An 18,623-nucleotide genomic window follows, 5' to 3' on the forward strand; every position below is an offset into this window, starting at 1 on the left:
TATTACTGCGAAGAAAATTTAAGTGGAAATACCCATTTTTCTTTAAATATATATATTTTATATAAAATATTTTATATTTCTTAGTCCTAGAAAGTTTTAGAAAAATGATTGACTATCCATGAAGGTTGTTGAGGTTATAATAAATAGCCTTAAATTTAGACACTGGAAAAACAATGTGCTAAGTATCAAAGGTTTTGTTCTTTGATTATTATTATTATTTTTAGTTCTGGAAGCATTACCAAAGGAAAAAGGAAAATTAAATCCCTCAATTTAAGTTGTTCTATGCTAATTTTTAAAAGTGATTTATTTACTTTTGTAGTTGATTGTAAAAACACAGCTGATGATATAAACAAGTCTAATTGTATGGATATTTTTAAATTTGTGCACTGAAGTAACTGTATATGGAGTTGGCACATTGGTGTTCAACTCTGAACTTCTGTTCTTTTGGTAGTTACAGAGAAAGTCTGAGCATAAACTCTAGGTCAAGAGCCTCAACTCTTTTGTGGAGCCCAACTCAGGGTTTGAACTCACAGCCCTGAGATGGAGACATAAGCTGAGATCAGGAGTTGGACATTTAACTGACTGAGGCACCCAGGTGCCCCAGGCCTCAACTCTTATTATCCCAAAATCGCCTTTGAAGACATCTCCTTGTTTTGCCAAAGCCTCTGATATCTAACACAATAGCTTTTATGGTCACCTCCTCACCCTAGGATGCTGGCTTATGTCCACCTGACTGGTAGACACCTATGCTGTACTCAGTTTACCTCTGCTCTGACCTTGTTCACTGTCCTTCCTGGGAGGCTTCTCAAGTCCTCAGGTGGATGGATCACTGGAAGAGGATGTATACATGCCCAGGAAATCCTGAATTCTTTTTTAAATTTACTTTTCTTGAGATATAATTGACATATAACATTGTATAAGTTTAAGGTGTACAACTCGTTGATCTGGTACATTTATATATTGCAATATGATTACCATCCTACCATTGGCTAACCCATCTGTTATGTCACATAATTATCATCTTTTTTTTTTTTTTTGTGGCGGGAACAATTAAGATCTAGACTCTTAGCAGCTTTGAAGTTTATTTTTTTTAAAGATTTTTATTTATTTATATGACACAGGGAGAGAGGGAACACAAGCAGGGGGAGTGGGGGAGGGAGAAGCAGACTCCCCACCAAGCAGGTAACCGGACGTGGGGCTCAATCCCAGGACCCCGGGATCATGACCTGAGCCGAAGGCAGACACCCAACCAACTGAGCCACCCAGGCGCCCCAGCTTTGAAGTTTATTAATAGTACTGTTTTGTCTGTAATCACTGTGCTGTGCATTAGATTAATCCCAGAATTCTAAGGTGAACAAGCTTAGGCTCAAGTCAGGGACTTCTGCTGCGTAACCATGCTTGAGAACATCATAAAAACAATTTCAAAGTCATGCTACTTTTTACAGGGATGAATGAAATTGAAATTATATATCTGAAAACAGGACTTTAAGGTTGATGGGTACTCAAAGGTGGTAGGATTTTATAAGTGGAGTTTTAGATTTACCTCAGGCTTTCCTCATGTTTTTAATGAGATTCTTCATGTTCTCAAAGTGATGCCAAGAGAGTTTATTCCTGAGAAATTACAACTTTACTTTTAAATTATTTCTATTGTCATTGCTCAGTTACTTCTGATCCCCCCTTACCATTTTGTTAAATAAAATTTCAGCTTCCTCTTATCTTATTTCTAGCTCTTGTGAGTCAAATGGCTGTAATTGGCTAGCCTTTTTTTCTAACCTCTTCAACAACCATGGAATGAAATTTATAAACATCTAGTGACTGTGTGACATGCAGAGACTTCCCTATTTATGTCACTGTCTGCTCTGTCTTCTTCTTGAGCCATTGCTTGAAAATCAACAGATGGGGCTATCCAGTAGAACCTGAGAGATATATTTAACTTTAAGGAAGTTTTCAATATAAACTATGTGACCGAACTTCATACCCATCTGATTTCCAATTTAGCAATTACTGGAATAATTAGATGAGTTACTTTGCAGATGGCACTTAAGTTTCTTGACATATGTGCCCTTGTCATCTATAGCAGATGATACATGTAATGCTTGTTCTTCACTATAGCATTTGTATATATGGGATGCAAAATGAATTTAAGCTTCCCTGCCAAAGTCTCTAATTTTGTTTAGACCCAAATGCAGCATCAAACCCTCCTTGGCTTATACTGATAGAGCTGTTGGCTTGCTGTGTTCCGTGTTACACATTGAGGGTAGAGCTGTGCAGACTCCAGTTCTCATAACCTATAATATTTAAACTTTATATTTAATTCTACATATTGAATAATAAAATTACAGAATGTTTAAACATGAAGAAAGTCACTTTCAAATCAAATTGAAGAAAATTATTATAATATTTTTCATATTTCCTTCCAGTCTTTATTAAAATGATATATTTGCAATTTAAACTTTGAGATAAAATCCATATTCTATAAAATTCGCACTCTTTTAAAGTGTAGAATTTAGTAGTTTTTTTTTTAAAGATTTTATTTATTTATTAGAGAGAGAGAGTGTGAGAGAGAGCATGAGCAGAGTGAAGGGCAGAGGGAGAAGCAGACTCCCCACTGAGCAGGGAGCCCGACGTGGGACTCGATCCCAGGACTCCAGGATCATGACCTGAGCCAAAGGCAGACACTCAACTGACTGAGCCACCCAGGCATCCCGAATTCAGTAGTTTTTAGTATATTCACAAAGTTGCACAACCATCATCACTATCTAATTCCAGAATAATTTCATTACCTCAAAAAGAAAATCCATACCCATTTGTAGACACCCTCACTTCTCCCTTTCCCCACCTTCTGGGAATAACTAATATACTTATTGTCTCTGTGGATTTGCCTATTCTGGACATTTCATTTAATGGAATCATACGATAAGTGGCCTTTTGTGTCTGACTTCTTTCAGTTAGCATGTTTTCAAGGCTCATCCATGTTGCAGCATGTACCATTGCTTCATTTTCCATTGCCGAATATTTAGCTGTATGGCTATATCACATTTTGTTTATTTATCAGTTGATGGATATTTGGGCCATGTCTATACTGTTATGAACATTCAGGAGCACATTTTTGTGTGAAAATGTATTTTCAATTCTCTTGGTTATATAGCTAGAAGTAGAATTGCTAGATTATGTTTGGAGTTTTAAACCACTTTTAAAAAGGACAATTTGTGTGCGACCCTGGTAAAGCAATTTTTACAAGTCTGGGGTCACTGCCAACTTCTTAGCCATTGCTATGATATTCTACTCATCTAGAAAGCACATAAGCTAACCTACAGCTTAACATAGCATTTCTCCAACAGACCCTCATGCACGTGTTCAGACTTTCCACTAAGTACCCGTAAACACATAGAAAAAGATGGAATTAGAATTGATAGATTCTAGGAGGAACATGAACTCTGTTGAAATAACCAAACTTGCCAAACTAAGCTTTTTGTCTGCTTTTAGCCAGATGTGTACTTATTCCTAGAGTTCTCCACCATCCAACTTGAAAGGAGGGGAAAAGACGATATATCCCTCCCCTGCCCCCCGTGTGCCATTGACTCAGAAATTCAGAGTTTACAGTAGTGAGTATGGTACAGTGGTTAAGAGCATACTTTCACCTGTTTACTTGAGTGACAATGTGTAGTCTGTATTTAAGAAGATCTATCAGAATGCAGAAGAAAAAAACAAAGAGGAAAAAAATTAAAGTTGGTAGCCAAAGAAATACTTACCCTGTTTAATATAGAAACAAGAGTAGTTAGAATAGAAGAAATTGCCAAAGGCGTAACTGAAGAAAACTCTCACAAGCTTTACAAAAGCCATAGATATTTTGGTGGAAAATCTGGGTTCCAGGAAAAAAAATCAACAAAAGGTACTCACAAAAAGATACCTTCTGGTAAAATTTTTGTGTTAAAAGATTCTAGCAACATTTTGACCAAAACATTCTGTTGCCCATAAAAAGTAGAAAAAAGTAAGCTGCAGCATCACACTTATTTATGAACATTAAAGGTTAAAAGGTAATGGAGCAATATCTATACAGATTTTAGGAGAAAAAAATATTGACACCTACTTTAGAATTTTATACCCATCTATAGTTAACTCACTGCCACCAGAATTATTGCTAACAGAAATATTTTCATCTCCAAAAAACAGTTATTTTGAGGAACACGAGGGTTTATTCTCTCATTTTTTTTTTTATCTTTGGAGATTATATTGAATAATTTCTTCATGTTGTTTCCATTCTGGAATCTGAGGGTCTTTATATTAAATGTATTAATATCAGCATGTAAAATAGTGTTTCAGTGATGATCAAGATAGTTAGGAAAAAACTTGTAAGAAAAAAACAGCAGGTTAACCCTGATGGGTGGTAAGATTTCATATGATCTTTTTTTTTTTTACATTTTCCATTGTTATCAAAATATTCTACTACATGAATGAATTATTTTTTCTTTAACATCTCTAAAAATAGTAGAAATTTTAATCTAATAAAAAATGTTTTATGAACCAAAAAGGTAAAATCAATACAGACAATTTAGTATTTTCCCAGTAGTCAAAATGACTGGAAGGAAGTACACAAAATCTTAATAATGTTTGTCTTAATTTTTTCTATATTTTGCAGATTTTATTAAATAAGCCTCATGTTGCTTTTTTTTTAGGTTTTATTTATGTGTCAGAGAGAAAGAGAGAGAGAGAGTGCACAAGCAGGGGGAGGGGCAGGCAGAGGGAGAAGCAAGCTCCCCATTGAGCAAGGATCCAGATGCGGGGCTCGATCCCAGGACCCTGGGATCCTGACCTGAGCCAAAGGCAGATGCTTAACCGACTGAGACACCCAGGCATCCCCTTATGTTGCTTTCCAATGGAAAAATATACTTTGTTCAAAAATAACAAATTAGTTTCATTAACGAATGACATTAGGTGCAAATGTTTCTGCTTATGAATGATAGATGAACTCTCTTTTTCTTAAGGCTGAATGTTATGTAAATCATATCCTGTGTAGTTTAGTGTTACTGACCCATTTGAGGTTTATCTTTTCTTTCCAGAAGTTTTCATTGATAGGTCCATTTATCAATGTGTTGAACAAAGAAGAGTTCAACATTTATTCAGGTAGCAACTATTTATGGAGTGCACCCTATGTTAGCTGCTGAGAGTACAATGAGTAATCGAAGCACAGTCCCTGTTCTTATGAAAATATGTCTTATTTGAACACTGTTGAAAAAGCTGTTAGGGGTGCAGTGGCAGGGAACACACAGTAAAAGCATCTAGCCTGGTCAGGAGGAACAAGAAAGGCTTTCAGAAGAAGTACAGTATCAGAAATAGCCAGAATAGAGGTAAGCATTTGCCTCACATAGTTGAAATAGCCTATCCAAAGGTCTGGAGGTGAGCTATGTTTGGGGGACCAGAAGTAGGTGAATACACTGTCAATAAAAAGTTTGATGTTGAAAAAAAAGTTTGATGTTGGGGAGTGATGAGTGATAAAGGCTGAAATCACTAGCTAGGTCATGAATGGCCTTGTAAAACAAGTTAATGAATTTGAATTTTGTCCTGTGGGTAATGGGAAGCCACTGGAGGGTATATTAGTTTCCTAGCATTACCATGACAAATTTCCAGAAACCTTATGGCTTAAAACAACAGAAATTTATTATCTTCCAGTTTTTGATGCCGGAAATCCAAAATCAAGATGTCAGTGGGTTTGATTGTTCTAGAATCTCTGAGGAAGAATCTGTTCCATGACTCTCTCCTAGCTCCTGGTGGCTGCTGACAACCCTTTGTGTTCCTCAGCTAGAGGTTTCAAAACTCCAGTCTCTGCTCCTATGTTCACATGGCTTTCTTCTCTCCGTCTTTTCCTATTCGGGCTCTTGTAGGGGCATTTATCATTAAATTTAAGGCCCACCCTTATCCAGGATGATCTCATCTCAAGATTCTATCCTAATTACATCTGCAAAGAACTTTATTTCAAATTAGGTCACATTCTGAAATTTGGGTGGATGTATCTTTTGGGAGGCCACAATTCAACCCATTACAGAAGGTTTTAGGAGGGCTGTTGAGCAAATCAGACTTGATTTCAGAAGGATTTCCTTGGCTACTGTGTAGAGAAGGGATTTGAGGGGGTAATTCTGGGCACATAGAGATCAGTGAGAGTCTGGGTAAAGGATGCTAGTGGCTTCAGAGGTAAGAAAGTGGAGATGAGTATGAGAAATACTCAGAAGGTGGTTGAAAAGGGGAAAAGAGAGAGGGCTATGGTTGAGGAGCATATGGTGGTGAAGAGAGGCTTTGAAAGGTTGGGAGGTATATGATGTGTTTTTAATGCAGGTGAGAAAGATGTTGTATTTACAAGGGGAAGTAGCTGAAAATACATGTATGAGGGGCAAAAACAGAGAGAGATAATTGTTTTGATGAAAGGGATGGAGATAGGGTCCAGAGCACAGACTGTGAACAAAGCTGTGCATGCATACCGTATTTGATTGCTGCTAGATATTTTTTAAAACATTTTATTTATTTACTTGAGAGAGAGAGAGAGAGAGAGAGAGAATGAGAAGGGGAGCGGCAGAGGGACAAGAGACTCCCTGCTGAGTGTGGAGTCCAACTTGGGCCTCGATCCCAGGACCCTAGAATGTGACCTGAGCTGAAGTCAGACACTTAACTCTTAACTCAGGCCCCCTGCTAGATATTTTTTTAAATTAAAGTTTAGTTAATATAAATGTTATGTTAGTTTCAGGTGTACAACAACTGAAAATTTGTCTCAAGTGATAGTGATTTGACAAGTTTATACATTATGTCATGCTCACCACAAGTATAGCTACCATCTGTCACCGTACAACTGAATATATTCCTTAGGCTATACCTTTCATCCCCATGACTTCTACATTCCATGACTGGAAGCCTGTACCTCCCACTCCCCTCCACCCATTCTGCCCACACCCAGCCCCTCCCATCTGGCAGCCATCAGTTCGGTCTTTGTATTTATGGGTCTATTTCTGCTTTTTTTGTTTGTTTTATTTTTTAGATTCTACATATAAGTTGAAATCATATGGTATTTGTCTTTCTTAGTCTGACTTATTCACTGAGCATAATATCCTCTAGGTCCATCCATGTTGTCGCAAATGCCAAGATCTCATTCTTTTTTATGGCTGAGTAATGTTCCATTGGGTATATATATCATATCCCCTTTATTCATTTATCAATTGATAGACACTGTGTAGCTTGGCTATTGTAAATAATGCTGCAATAAACATAGAGGTGCATGTATCTCCTCAAATGACTGCTCCTAGATATTTTAACAGCTCTGCCAAGATGATGGTGGTGATGTTGGGGAAGATGGTTATTCCTGTTTGAGAACTCACTATATGTCAGGTGTCACACCGATTATTTTCCATGTGTTACCACATTTAATCTTTGATATAGCTGGATTTATTATTTCCTTTTGTTGCTTAGGAAACTGAAGCACAGAGAGGTTAAATCATTTGCTCAAGGCCACGCAGATAATAAGTGGTAGAGTGTGATTTCCTCTCAGGCAATATAACTGCCGAACCCATGCCAGTAAGCACTACTACCTAAGCTGCCTCTGCAGACAGAGGGAATAATCAATATGTACATACTTTTTCCTCATGGTATATGTTGGCTTTGACAGCAGACACTATTATCATTTTGCAGACTACCAAGCTACTATCTTGCCTGCTATTTTTTGTTTTGTTTGTTCTTTTATTGGCTTGCCACTGGATTGGTTCTGTGAAGCAGTACCATTTATTTTCTTTATCTTTCCATGGCACTGGAACCAGTTTGAACCATCCTTTCTCTGTGTATCTGGATGGTAGAGTGAGGTAAATATTATCCCTTCCTATTATTAGTCTACATATTAAACCTGCCCAAGGATTAAAGCTGCTTTTAGGAGATTGATTTTCATAAGCTTTCCATGTACCCAACTCCCTTGAATAAATCTTATTGACACCTGCTCTGTAATTAATTCCTTAATCATGTTGCTTTCTGGATTTTTTTACCGAGTGTTGTCTTGGCTCAAATGTCATTTCCTTAGAGGAGTCTTCCCTCAATCCTGATTTAGTTCTGGTCTCCCTGCTATATGCACCTCATAGCTGAACTCAGTGGCTGGGACTCTTTAAGGTACACTGGGTAGCACTTAACCAAGGTCAAATAAAGCTCAGGATATTTTGATGAGGAGGAGGAAGATGGGATTTCATTTTTTAGAGTTCTAAAATATTAATCAGTCAAAATATACTTCTGATCTCTTATATGGATTAGGAATTTTCTTGTCACCATTGATGATGATAATCATCATATTGCATAGTTGGATTTGCAAAACTATATCCAGGAAATGACTTTTTCTCCAACTGCAAATATTGATAAATGAAGATGTCTGAAAATTTGTCTCAAGTGATAATTTTTTAAGTTTTAGGTAGCTGTGTTTTTAAGGGACATGCTTTTTTTTTTTTTTTTTTTTTTTGGAGAGACAGAGACAGAGAGAGAACAAGCAGGGGGAGAGGCAGAGGGAGAGGAAGAAGCAGACTCCCTGCTGAGCTGGGAGCCCGACATGGGGCTCAATCCCAGGACCTGGAGATCATGACCTGAGTCAAAGGCAGATGCTTAACCATCTGAGCTACCGAGGAGCCCCCATGGGACTTGTTTTATAGCACTGATCAACCATTTCTAGCTCAACCCATTTGACAGATATCTCTCTTATAGTTTGTGTGTTTGAAGCTGAATATTAGGCTAAGGACAGGAAGAAAGCACAAGTGCTAAATTATAGAGGTCTGTCATCTGAAGAGCCAGCCTAACCCGATGTACCGGGCAACAGTATTTTTTTTTCTTTCTCCTGTACACAGTCCTGGGAATGCCAGCAAGTGTTAAGACTTGTAGAGTATTTGGCACTCTAATTAATAAACGTGAACTTTGATCAGTTGTTAGAACTAAAAGTTGGTTTACTTTCGTTTTGATGATGTTTTTTCTTTTGTGTTCTCTTGCCAGTTCCTCCTGAAGCCATTGGCTTCTTGTCAGCAGTTGGGGTCTTTATTGTCCTTTTGGTCGTCCTCTTCCTCTTCATCAACAAGAAGATATATTTAGAAAAAATAGGCCTTCCATGCCTGGAGCAACGAGGGAAAAGGAAGCACTCTAAAGACAAGACTGGGATCCGTGAGGGGCTGGGTAAGCATGATGCTTTACGTTCTCCGGAGCTTGACAACTTGCTGTGGTTTGGCTGAGGGGAGGAGTGTCACTGTTTCCAGGATAGGCCCCATTAAGAAATCAGCGTGAGCTGTGGTAGACATGATGAACGGACATTACCGAAGAATACATTAGCCTTATGAAAGTAATGCCCTCCTTCGAGTTTGAAGAGCAGATGGGAAAAGCCTGACCACCACTTCCTGTTGTCTTAGCTTTTTAAGTGTCTGGGTTGAGTTTCCCTCTGATTAATGCTTGACAAAAAAATGGTTTTTCACAGACAAGAGCCTTGATATGTTTTAGTCTCATTATATTGGAGCGGTGTTGACATTTCACTTCAGTTGGCTATTTTTGAGATTTTCCTTGCTCAGGGCCACTTCCCATCTCATACGGCAATAGCCACTTTTCCAAAGGGAGGTTTTTACTCCTTAAGCTCAATGAAACTACAACATTTACTCATCGCCTTCAATTTGTTGGAGGAAAGTAACATACTTAAAGAAATAATTGGCTTCCTGTTCTTAAAGGACATACTTTATTTTCAATTGCTGAAGTGTAGAACTTTGTGGTACAGGAGGTTACCACAGAGTGAGGGTTATCATCACACTGAAGCTGGATATTTAAAGATAGTGCTCTTATCTTACAGGTAACAACTCTGCTCTCTCTCTTTTTTTTGAAAAGAGTCTAATTCTCACTTCCTCTCCCATGCCCCATATGGGCCATGCTGTCACTGATGGAGGAACAATCTTATTTATTTTTAAAAATATTTTATCTGCCTATCTATCTATCTGTCTATTTTCTATTTAGAGATCATGAGTGGAGGGAGGGACAGAGGGAGAGAGAAAGAGAATTTCAAGCAGACTCTGCACTGAGCACAGAGCCTGACGTGGGGCTCAATCTCACAACCCTGAGATCATGACCTGAACCGAAAGCAAGAGTGGGGTGCCCAACCGAGTCACTCTGGTGTCCTGGAACAATCTTACTTTTCTGAGCAGGGGCAAGGACTTGAGGAATATGCCCTTTACTCATCCTACCTCCTGGGTATGTTTGAGGTGAGCGTGGACCAAAGAATATATTTGGCTTATTGATATGGCAGCTTTTGTAGCCATGCTTCAGCTTTATTCCTTTGTTATAAGAAAAGGCATATTTAGAGATAAATGTGTATTAATTATTTATTGCTTCATAATAAACATCCGCAAATACAAGCACCTAAAACAACAAATATTTATTTTATAGTTTCTGAAATTCACAAATTCGGAATTGGCTTAATGGACAATTATAGACCAGGATCTCTCATGAGGTTGTGATTAGAATGTCACCTGCGGTCATTTAAAGGCTTGACCAAGGCTGATGGACTTATTTCCAGGATGGCAGGAGCCCTCAGTTCCTACCCACACAGGACCTTCCATGGAGCTGCTGAACTATATTTATGACATGGCTGCTGGCTTCCCTGAGTAAGAGATCCAAGAGAGGAGAGCAAGAAAACACCACAGTTTCTTTTATAACTGACTCTGGGAAGGCCTACATTGTCACTTCTACCATATGCTAGTCATTTACTGCTTTGTACTTACAGCCTACACTCAAGGGAAGGGAAATTATGTTCCACTTTTGAAGGGAAGAGTATCAAAGAATGTGTGTACATATTTTTAAATAATCACAGGAGATAATATAGGTGGTATAAATTGCAGGTCTGGCCGATCTGTTTGGCATTGCTGCGTTGTAGCCTTATCTTTTGAATACTGCTTGGGACATCTGACTCATCTTCTGAAAATAGAATGGAATATTTTAATAGACTTTGTCAGGTGAAATCTGGGACTTACAAATGGTTTAGCCACTACTCTCCCAGCCGGGACATAGGTGTGTGAGATGGATAGGCTTCTGCTTGGCCACAGGTTGGTATGGAGGTAAGATTCATAGCGATTCCACTTTTCCCCCCATAAGCAGCTGATTATCACTAGTTGTGTGACCTTGGCAAATTATGGAACCATTCTAAACTTCAATTTCCTCATCTGTATTTTGAGATAATCAATACATTCTCTACAGGGTTGATCTAGACTAATGAATTACCTTTGTAAAGTTACTGGCATGGTGTTTATAGTGCAAGTCCTAATAGAACCATAGCTGTGCAGCATTAACAAAATACCAGTCACAATAATGGCTTCTAGGAATGCCATCACCCATGAACACATTGTATTCATTATTTAAATTGGGAGATTAAAGTTGGTGATGTTTTCTCCTTTGCAAACTATAATGGGTACAGAGAGCTAAGGTTAGAGCTATTTAAGATTTTTTTGTCTTGTTTGACATGTTATCTGAGTATTTTAGAGACAATTATGAATTATACTTGCAAATAAGTTGAGGTTTGAAGATAATGTTGAAACAATAACAATAAAGCATAAACCAGAAGCTGTCAGCTGAAGAAACACTGAAAAATCCATGTCTCAAACTCAGAGTGGGGTCATAGAAAGGGAGCTTTAAAAATAGTTTAATCAGGAGAATCTCCAAATTATAATGTCTAAGAACCGTACACCTTCATTATGACATTTCTCCCTTTAAAAGTTTAATTATCGATAAAAAGTCTAATTATCACTGATCAAAAGTCTTTTGAAAAATGTGCTTCTATCCCAGATTTTATCTAAGTTTTGATATTTGCCTTAATTACCATCCTCAGAGTACTGATTTCTCAGTGAAATTGGGATGTTCTTGACAGAATTTGGCAAATGTAAAGAACTAAGGAAGGCAGCCTGATGTGGTGGAAAGAAGCATGGTGAAGACAGCCAGAGCTTAGTTTTGCCACTAATTAGCTGCGATATTTTGGGAGGCTCACGTCACCTCTCTGGGCCTTAAGTCCTCATTTTCAAAGTGTTGAGTCTGGACTAGGTTTCTCCCAATTTCTCTTGTGTAGTCCTCTTGGATTCTTAGGGTTACCATCACAATTTCTTCTTTAGATCTCAGTCTATGAATGGAAGAGACCTAACAGAAATGATTAAAAGTCAACTACAGCATCCCACTCTCAGATTGAACCATATGAAATGTCATTTTTACAGATCAAAAAATGGCTATCTGCAAGCTAATCATTATAACCTAATACATGTGAGGTTCTGAAGAATAAAATAATTCATTTGTGTGGTAATATCACAGAGGCAGGAGTGACAATCTATTTTCTGAAGCCATCATGCAAAATAACTTACCTGACAAAAATACTTTGCTTCTTGGGACGCCTGGGTGGCTCAGTCAGTTGGGTGTCTGCCTTTGGCTCGGGTCATGATCCCAGGACCCTGAGATCGAGTCCCACATCTGGCTCCTTGCTCCACAGGGAGCCTGCTTCTCCCTCTGCCTGTCTTTCCCTCTGCTTGTGCGCTCTCTCTCTCTGTCTCAAATAAATAAAAATCTTTAAAAAAAATACTTTGCTTTCTTTTAGGCTATAAAGTTTTCAAAGTTCAAAGAACTTAAACATATTGTTCTATTTGGATTTGGCAAGGGGACAAAGAAACTGCAACTCTTTCTTCCTAATAACACAGATAGTAATAATAATTAGGCAGTAACGACTGACAGCTATCATTTGTTTAGCATTTAATATTGCCATGCACCTGCTAAGTATGTTACATGCATTACTTGATTTCTTTATGCAAGGTATTAGTGTTGTTTGGGGAAAGGGCGGGTACTACTTGTAACAAAGGAGGCATTGTTCAGCTTTGAGAGAAAAACCTGATTAAAAATAAAACTGCCATTGTGAGATAATAGTTTTTAAAGAAGCCTAGCTTTGTGAGAGAGAGAGAGAGAGAGGAATTTTTTCTGTTCTTTTTTTTTTTTTAATTTCTCCCTCAAAACCTTTCTTTATATATCAAAGACAACATTTAGAAATTGGAGCAAAGAGTTTCATTTCAAGAGACACAATGTAGAAGGGATAGGGGATATGCTCTGTGGGGAGATATTCCCAGGCAGGGAGGGGAAGAAGAAGGCCCTTCCATTGCTAGAAAAGGCAGCCCACAGCTTGGAAAGATGGCAGGGAAAGAGATACAGAAGGCTTGAGACCTTGTGTGGACCCTGAGAAGGGTGGCAGATGTGGGTGGGGTTGGAGTAGTTGTGGTGAGATCAGAAGCCAACATGGCCTGAGGAGGAGGCAGAAAGTAGGGTGCCATGTGCTTCCCATTTAGAACTGTGGCAGGAGATGGTCTCACCCATGTCCCATGTGGGCCAAGGGCAGATGCAGCATGTAGAACACACTGGTGGGAATGGAAGGAGAAAGAAATTGAAAAGACTCCCTTGTAGTTCTTCAGGTGAGCAGTTGATGTCTCAGGGGCTTTAGAAGTTTGTGCAAGGCCCTGTGGGTGGGAGAACTAAACTTCAGGTTGCCCACTTAAAGTAGTTCAGTCAATTTCATTTTGGATAAATCCCCAGGCTTTGGGATTTCCACTCCCACCCTCTTTTTCTGGTATATCAGGGAGCGCAGGTGGAAGCTTGATGCAAAGGTGCAAAGACCCTTCCAACATTTGTGGGTTCTAGGGATTAGGACATGAGCATATCTTTTTGTGGGGGCCACCATTCAGCCACTACAAGGGGGAGAGGAGGTGAAAGCATAATCTGGAAGTGGTTTTTAATCATTCCAAATTAGGAGGGTTGATAAAGAACTGGATGCAGGATTCTCTTCTCCATTTTCCTCAGTGATATTCCACATGCCCCATCTGGGGTTAGAATGATTCTTATAAAGAGATGCAACAGAACCTTGTCAAATGTTTACAATATGGATTGTAATCATCAGTCAGCACTCCTTCCAACTGGAAGCCCAGTTGAACTATACTGGGTCTCAATCCTGGGAAACTTAAAAAAACAAAACAAAACAAAAACAGTGCCCAAATCCCACTGCAAACTAATTAAATCAGAATGGAGAGATACAGTGGCAGGGCAAATCATATGCTTTACAAAGAATACGAGGTGACGTGGGGCGCCTGGGTGGCTCAGTTGTTAAGCATCTGCCTTCGGCTCAGGTCATGATCCCAGGGTCCTGGGATCGAGCCCTGAATCGGGCTCCCTGCTCAGCGGGAAACCTGCCTCTCCCTCTCCCACTCCCCCTGCTTGTGTTCCCTCTCTCACTGTCTCTCTCTCTCTGTCAAATAAATAATAAATAAAATCTTAAAAAAAAAAGAATACTAGGTGACTTAAAGGTGTGGCCAGGGTGGAGTACCATTGATGGACATGGGGGTAGGTTCACTGCTAATTTCCCCTTTCAGGTCAGGAAGGATAGTGTGTGAGCAGAGTGTTAACACTGACCAAATCCACCCTTGCTTCTGCCCACAAGGATCCATCTGGTGGTTCCCCACACGTTTCCTTCCCCGACTAGTTCAATTCAATTCTACTTTTGTCATCAAGCAAACTTTTCTCTTTATGATATTTTCCTTTCCAAAGCCCCACATGTACCATGACACAACCAGCAGTTTACTTTTGTATGGGGATTTAAAAAATAAGATATTTAGAAAAAGTACTTACTTTATAAAATTAGTCAGAGTTGCCAAATTACAACCAATTCCAATTCATATTCAAGATTCAGAGAGTTTTACAAGTTTTTAGTGAATTTGACCCAAACAGAAGAGTTTGGTTGTCCCACTGATAAAACTTCCAGTGTTTTCTGAATGATTTTGACAACTTATATTTTCCTTTTGTGACCAAATAAGAAAGAGCAATGACAAACTTTACAAAATGGTATGAATCATGATCTGAAACAGTTATAAAAATAAAAATATAAAGGGTACTCACCAGCAGGTAGGAATGGTTTCACTTTTTTATTTATTTTTGGCTCCTTGAAGTGAGAGGGACATTTAGCCATGTGCTCATCTTACAGTTGTAAGCAACGAGCATCAGCTTCTTTGTACTTTACGTTTAGTATGATTGATAAATTAAATAAAGGCAGAAAAGGGAGGGTTTTTTTTTTAAGGATACTGTAAACACAGTACAATCCATCTCTACTGGGAGGTCTTAGATGTCATCTTTAACACTGTATTTTATTTTACCTATACCCAGAGTCTAGGTTTCTTCACCTGTAGATCTGTACATTGGTTTTGGGCTTGGATGATTCAGATGAATTGTAAATGAATCAAATATTTTGGAATTTTAAAAAAAGTTCAATATTTTTTTCCTTCCTTCCTCCCTCCCTCCCTCCCTTCCACACCCAGCATGGAGCCCAATGTGGGGCTTGAACTCACAACCCTGAGATGAAGACGTGAGCTGAGATCAAGAGTTGGACTATTAACTGACTGAGCTACCCAGGCGACCCCCCCATTTCTTTCTAATAGGATAATTGAAAACTATACATGCCACTGAAATGCTTTTTATACAATTTACAAACTTCTGGATTGCACAATAATCTGTTTTAGAGTTATGGATTGGATAATCTTTGAAACTAATCCTTTTTTTTTTTTTAAGATTTTATTTATTTATTTGACAGAGAGAGACACAGTCAGAGAGGGAACACAAGCAGGGGGAGTGGGAGAGGGAGAAGCGGGCTTCCCATGGAGCAGGGAGCCCAATGTGGGGCTTGATCCCAGGACCCTGGGATCATGACCTGAACCAAAGGCAGATGCTTAACCACTGAGCCACCCAGGCACCCCCCTCCTTTTCCCCACCTTTTTTGCTCTGAAATAGTAGGATAAATGGAATAGCCCCTCTATACTTCTTATGTCATCCTTCCCCAATGAGGAATATGCAAAACAAGACCCAACTTGAAGGGTAGTACCTAGAGTGGAAGATTCACTTTTCAACAATCTAAATTGAAGAGTAATTTCTCTTCTGATTTTAAGGCCTTAATTTGCATAGGATATGGATTTCTCTAACTATGTGTTATATTAGGTTGAGCTCTATGAAATTACTCTCTTTGTAGATTGGAAGTTTCATAAGATTCAACATAATACATGAGATGAAAAATTGAGAATTGAGGTGCTGTATAAGTTTGAACATTAAGACAAGCCATGGTATGTCTCATTGTGTTGTCTAGGTACTTGTTATTGACTTGATTAAGACACAAATAATTGATAATACTTCTCAGTGGAACTATCAAAGTATGACTTATTGTACCTTGTTTGGTGGGTGAGAATTCCAAAGAACCCAGCGGAGAAGTTACTGGTTTGAGAATATTTGTTCATCCATTCAGTATTATTTGTTGGGAATCTGTGTTATACTACAGTATGCTAAGGGTTAGAAATAAAATGGTGATAAAGAAGGATGTAGTCCAATAAGGGCTACATCTACTCCTTGGTTACTTCTAAGGAGTAACTCTTGGAAATTAGTTAATTAAATTTTTGGACGAAGAGAGACAAAAGCAAAACTGAAAGTAAAGAGCCAAAATATAGATTGTTACAAATACTGTTGGGGATTAAAATAACAATTGACAAGGTGTTGAGATTTACTCCAGATAGAGTTGAACACATCTTCCTCAGTGTTGGGTAGAGAAAGAAACACACACACACACACACACACACACACACACACACATGCACACATACTACCTTATATTGGTTCTTTTTCTCTGGAGAACCCTTATTAATACAGCTCCTAATAGCCACTATAGACTTTTTAGTTATCTTACCCTATACCTAAATTTATCTCTATTGCTATCTATCTAAACCTATACCTGTATCTAGTTTATATAAATATTAACATATTTAATAATAGAGAGAGATATAGAGCTCTCTCCATCTCTATGTTTATGGACATAGACATAGAGATGGAGAAAGGGAGAGAGATTGAGAGAGAGGGAAAGATTATTTTAAGGAATTAGTTTATACAATTATAGTGGCTGGCAAGTCCAAAATCTACAGGGCGGGCTGATAGACTAGAAACCCAGGGAGAAGCTGATGTTGCAGTTGAAATCTATCTGCTGGCCAAATTGAAATCTAAAGGTTATCTGCTGGCCAAATTCCTTCTTGCTCTTGGGAGGTCAATCTTTGTTCTGTTAAAGTCTTCAACTGATTGGATGAGGCTCACCCACATTATGGAAGGCATTCTGCTTTACACAAAGTCTACCAATTTAAATGTTACTCTCATCCACAAAAACCACCCTCACAGAAATATCCAGAGTAATATTTGATGAAATATCTGGGCACTGTGGCTCAGTCACGTTGACCCAATTAACCATCACAGGTGCTTTCTTAACATCTCTGTGTTCTTGTTTCCTTCAGTGTATAATGGTAGGGAGGTTGGGAAGAGATCTTCACTTTTTAAAAACTTTTTATTATGGAAATTCTTAGACAAGAAAGTAGAGAAAGAATCATATAATGAAACCCATGTACCCATCACTCAATTTCAAAAATTATTAACAAAGACAATTCATTTCTAAATTAAACCCTATTGTCTCCATTTCCTTGTTTTCCTTGGTAAATATAGGGAATAGATTTATTCCTTTAAAATCTCTCATCCTTTACTATTCGTTTTCTTGCAACTTAGATGATGGGTTATTATCCTCTGCTCAAGAATTTGACCCAACAAATGAACATGTTACACGCTAGCTGATTGCTAGAGATGGGAGACATTAGATTAAGGGTTCAGAGGACCTTTGACAAATCTGGGCACATTTATAGTTGGAATATGAGGAGCTCTGCTTTCTGAGCTATTTATGTGAGGGTATATAATGAGTTACCTTAGAAACAGATTCTTGTGGCATTTAAGCTTCCTCTGTGATGCTAGGATATTAATAAAAACAAATCTGAAGCTCTCTGTAAGTATGCTGTGGAAATGTTTAACATCTAAGTTTGAGAACTCCCTAAACACACATCACTATTTCAGAAACTGTAGAAAATTTCTTTCATGAGTTTTCCCTTTTCCAGTGACTCTGTAACATATGGAGGTGTGTGTGTATGTCCATATATCTAACATATATAGTCCTGAGTCTTAATTTTGGCAGAAACTTTGGAGCCGTTTTGCATTTGAAATAGCCATAGCATGGAATTTTATGACAGAGTTCTAGGTAGACCTCTGTCAACCTTGGCAGTCAACATAGAGGCACCCATTAAATGTTTCTTGCTTGGCGGATTGAAGTTCTTCCTCTCCTCCTTCAGCACACATCCTCAGGATTATATGAGGAGGCCTTAAACATACATCCTTTTGAATGGAGATACTGAAACTAACTCACCAACTTTATGGGTAGCTTTGAGGGATTTTGATGTAGTGGAGATGAACCTGTTATTTTCACTTATAGCAGGAAATTGCTCGTAAGTTTAGAGCTTCTGCTTTTATAGGTGTGAAAGAATGGCATACTTAACAACAGTTGTTCTCTTTGTGATACCTTCCAGAGACACACAGTGTCTGGAGGATACCAAAAGTTACATTTATCAGAGGACATTAGGTTTTTGTGCTTCTCTTGTCAGCAAGACAGCAATGCTTATTATACTTTAAAGAGATACATGCCTTAAATAAAAAGAAAACTTCAGTTGATAGGTGGGCGGCAA

At 38.4% G+C, this 18,623-nt stretch overlaps 1 protein-coding gene across 4 annotated transcripts in view; it reads left to right on the forward strand.

The window, feature by feature from the left end:
- SYT16 (synaptotagmin 16) overlaps positions 1-18,623 on the forward strand; it is a 247,546-nt gene that overhangs the window by 104,068 nt on the left and 124,855 nt on the right. For 3 of the 4 annotated variants that reach the window (XM_078053791.1, XM_036067722.2, XM_036067723.2), the window contains exon 2: positions 8,998-9,174. The exons of the other annotated variant lie outside the window; for it this stretch is intronic. In XM_078053791.1, coding sequence (XP_077909917.1) covers positions 8,998-9,174 — 177 coding nt within the window. The remainder of the gene's footprint in view (positions 1-8,997; positions 9,175-18,623) is intronic. 4 annotated transcript variants of the gene reach the window in all.

This window comes from Halichoerus grypus, chromosome 8 (genome assembly GCF_964656455.1).
Source record: "Halichoerus grypus chromosome 8, mHalGry1.hap1.1, whole genome shotgun sequence".
Taxonomy (NCBI): Eukaryota; Metazoa; Chordata; class Mammalia; order Carnivora; family Phocidae; genus Halichoerus; species Halichoerus grypus.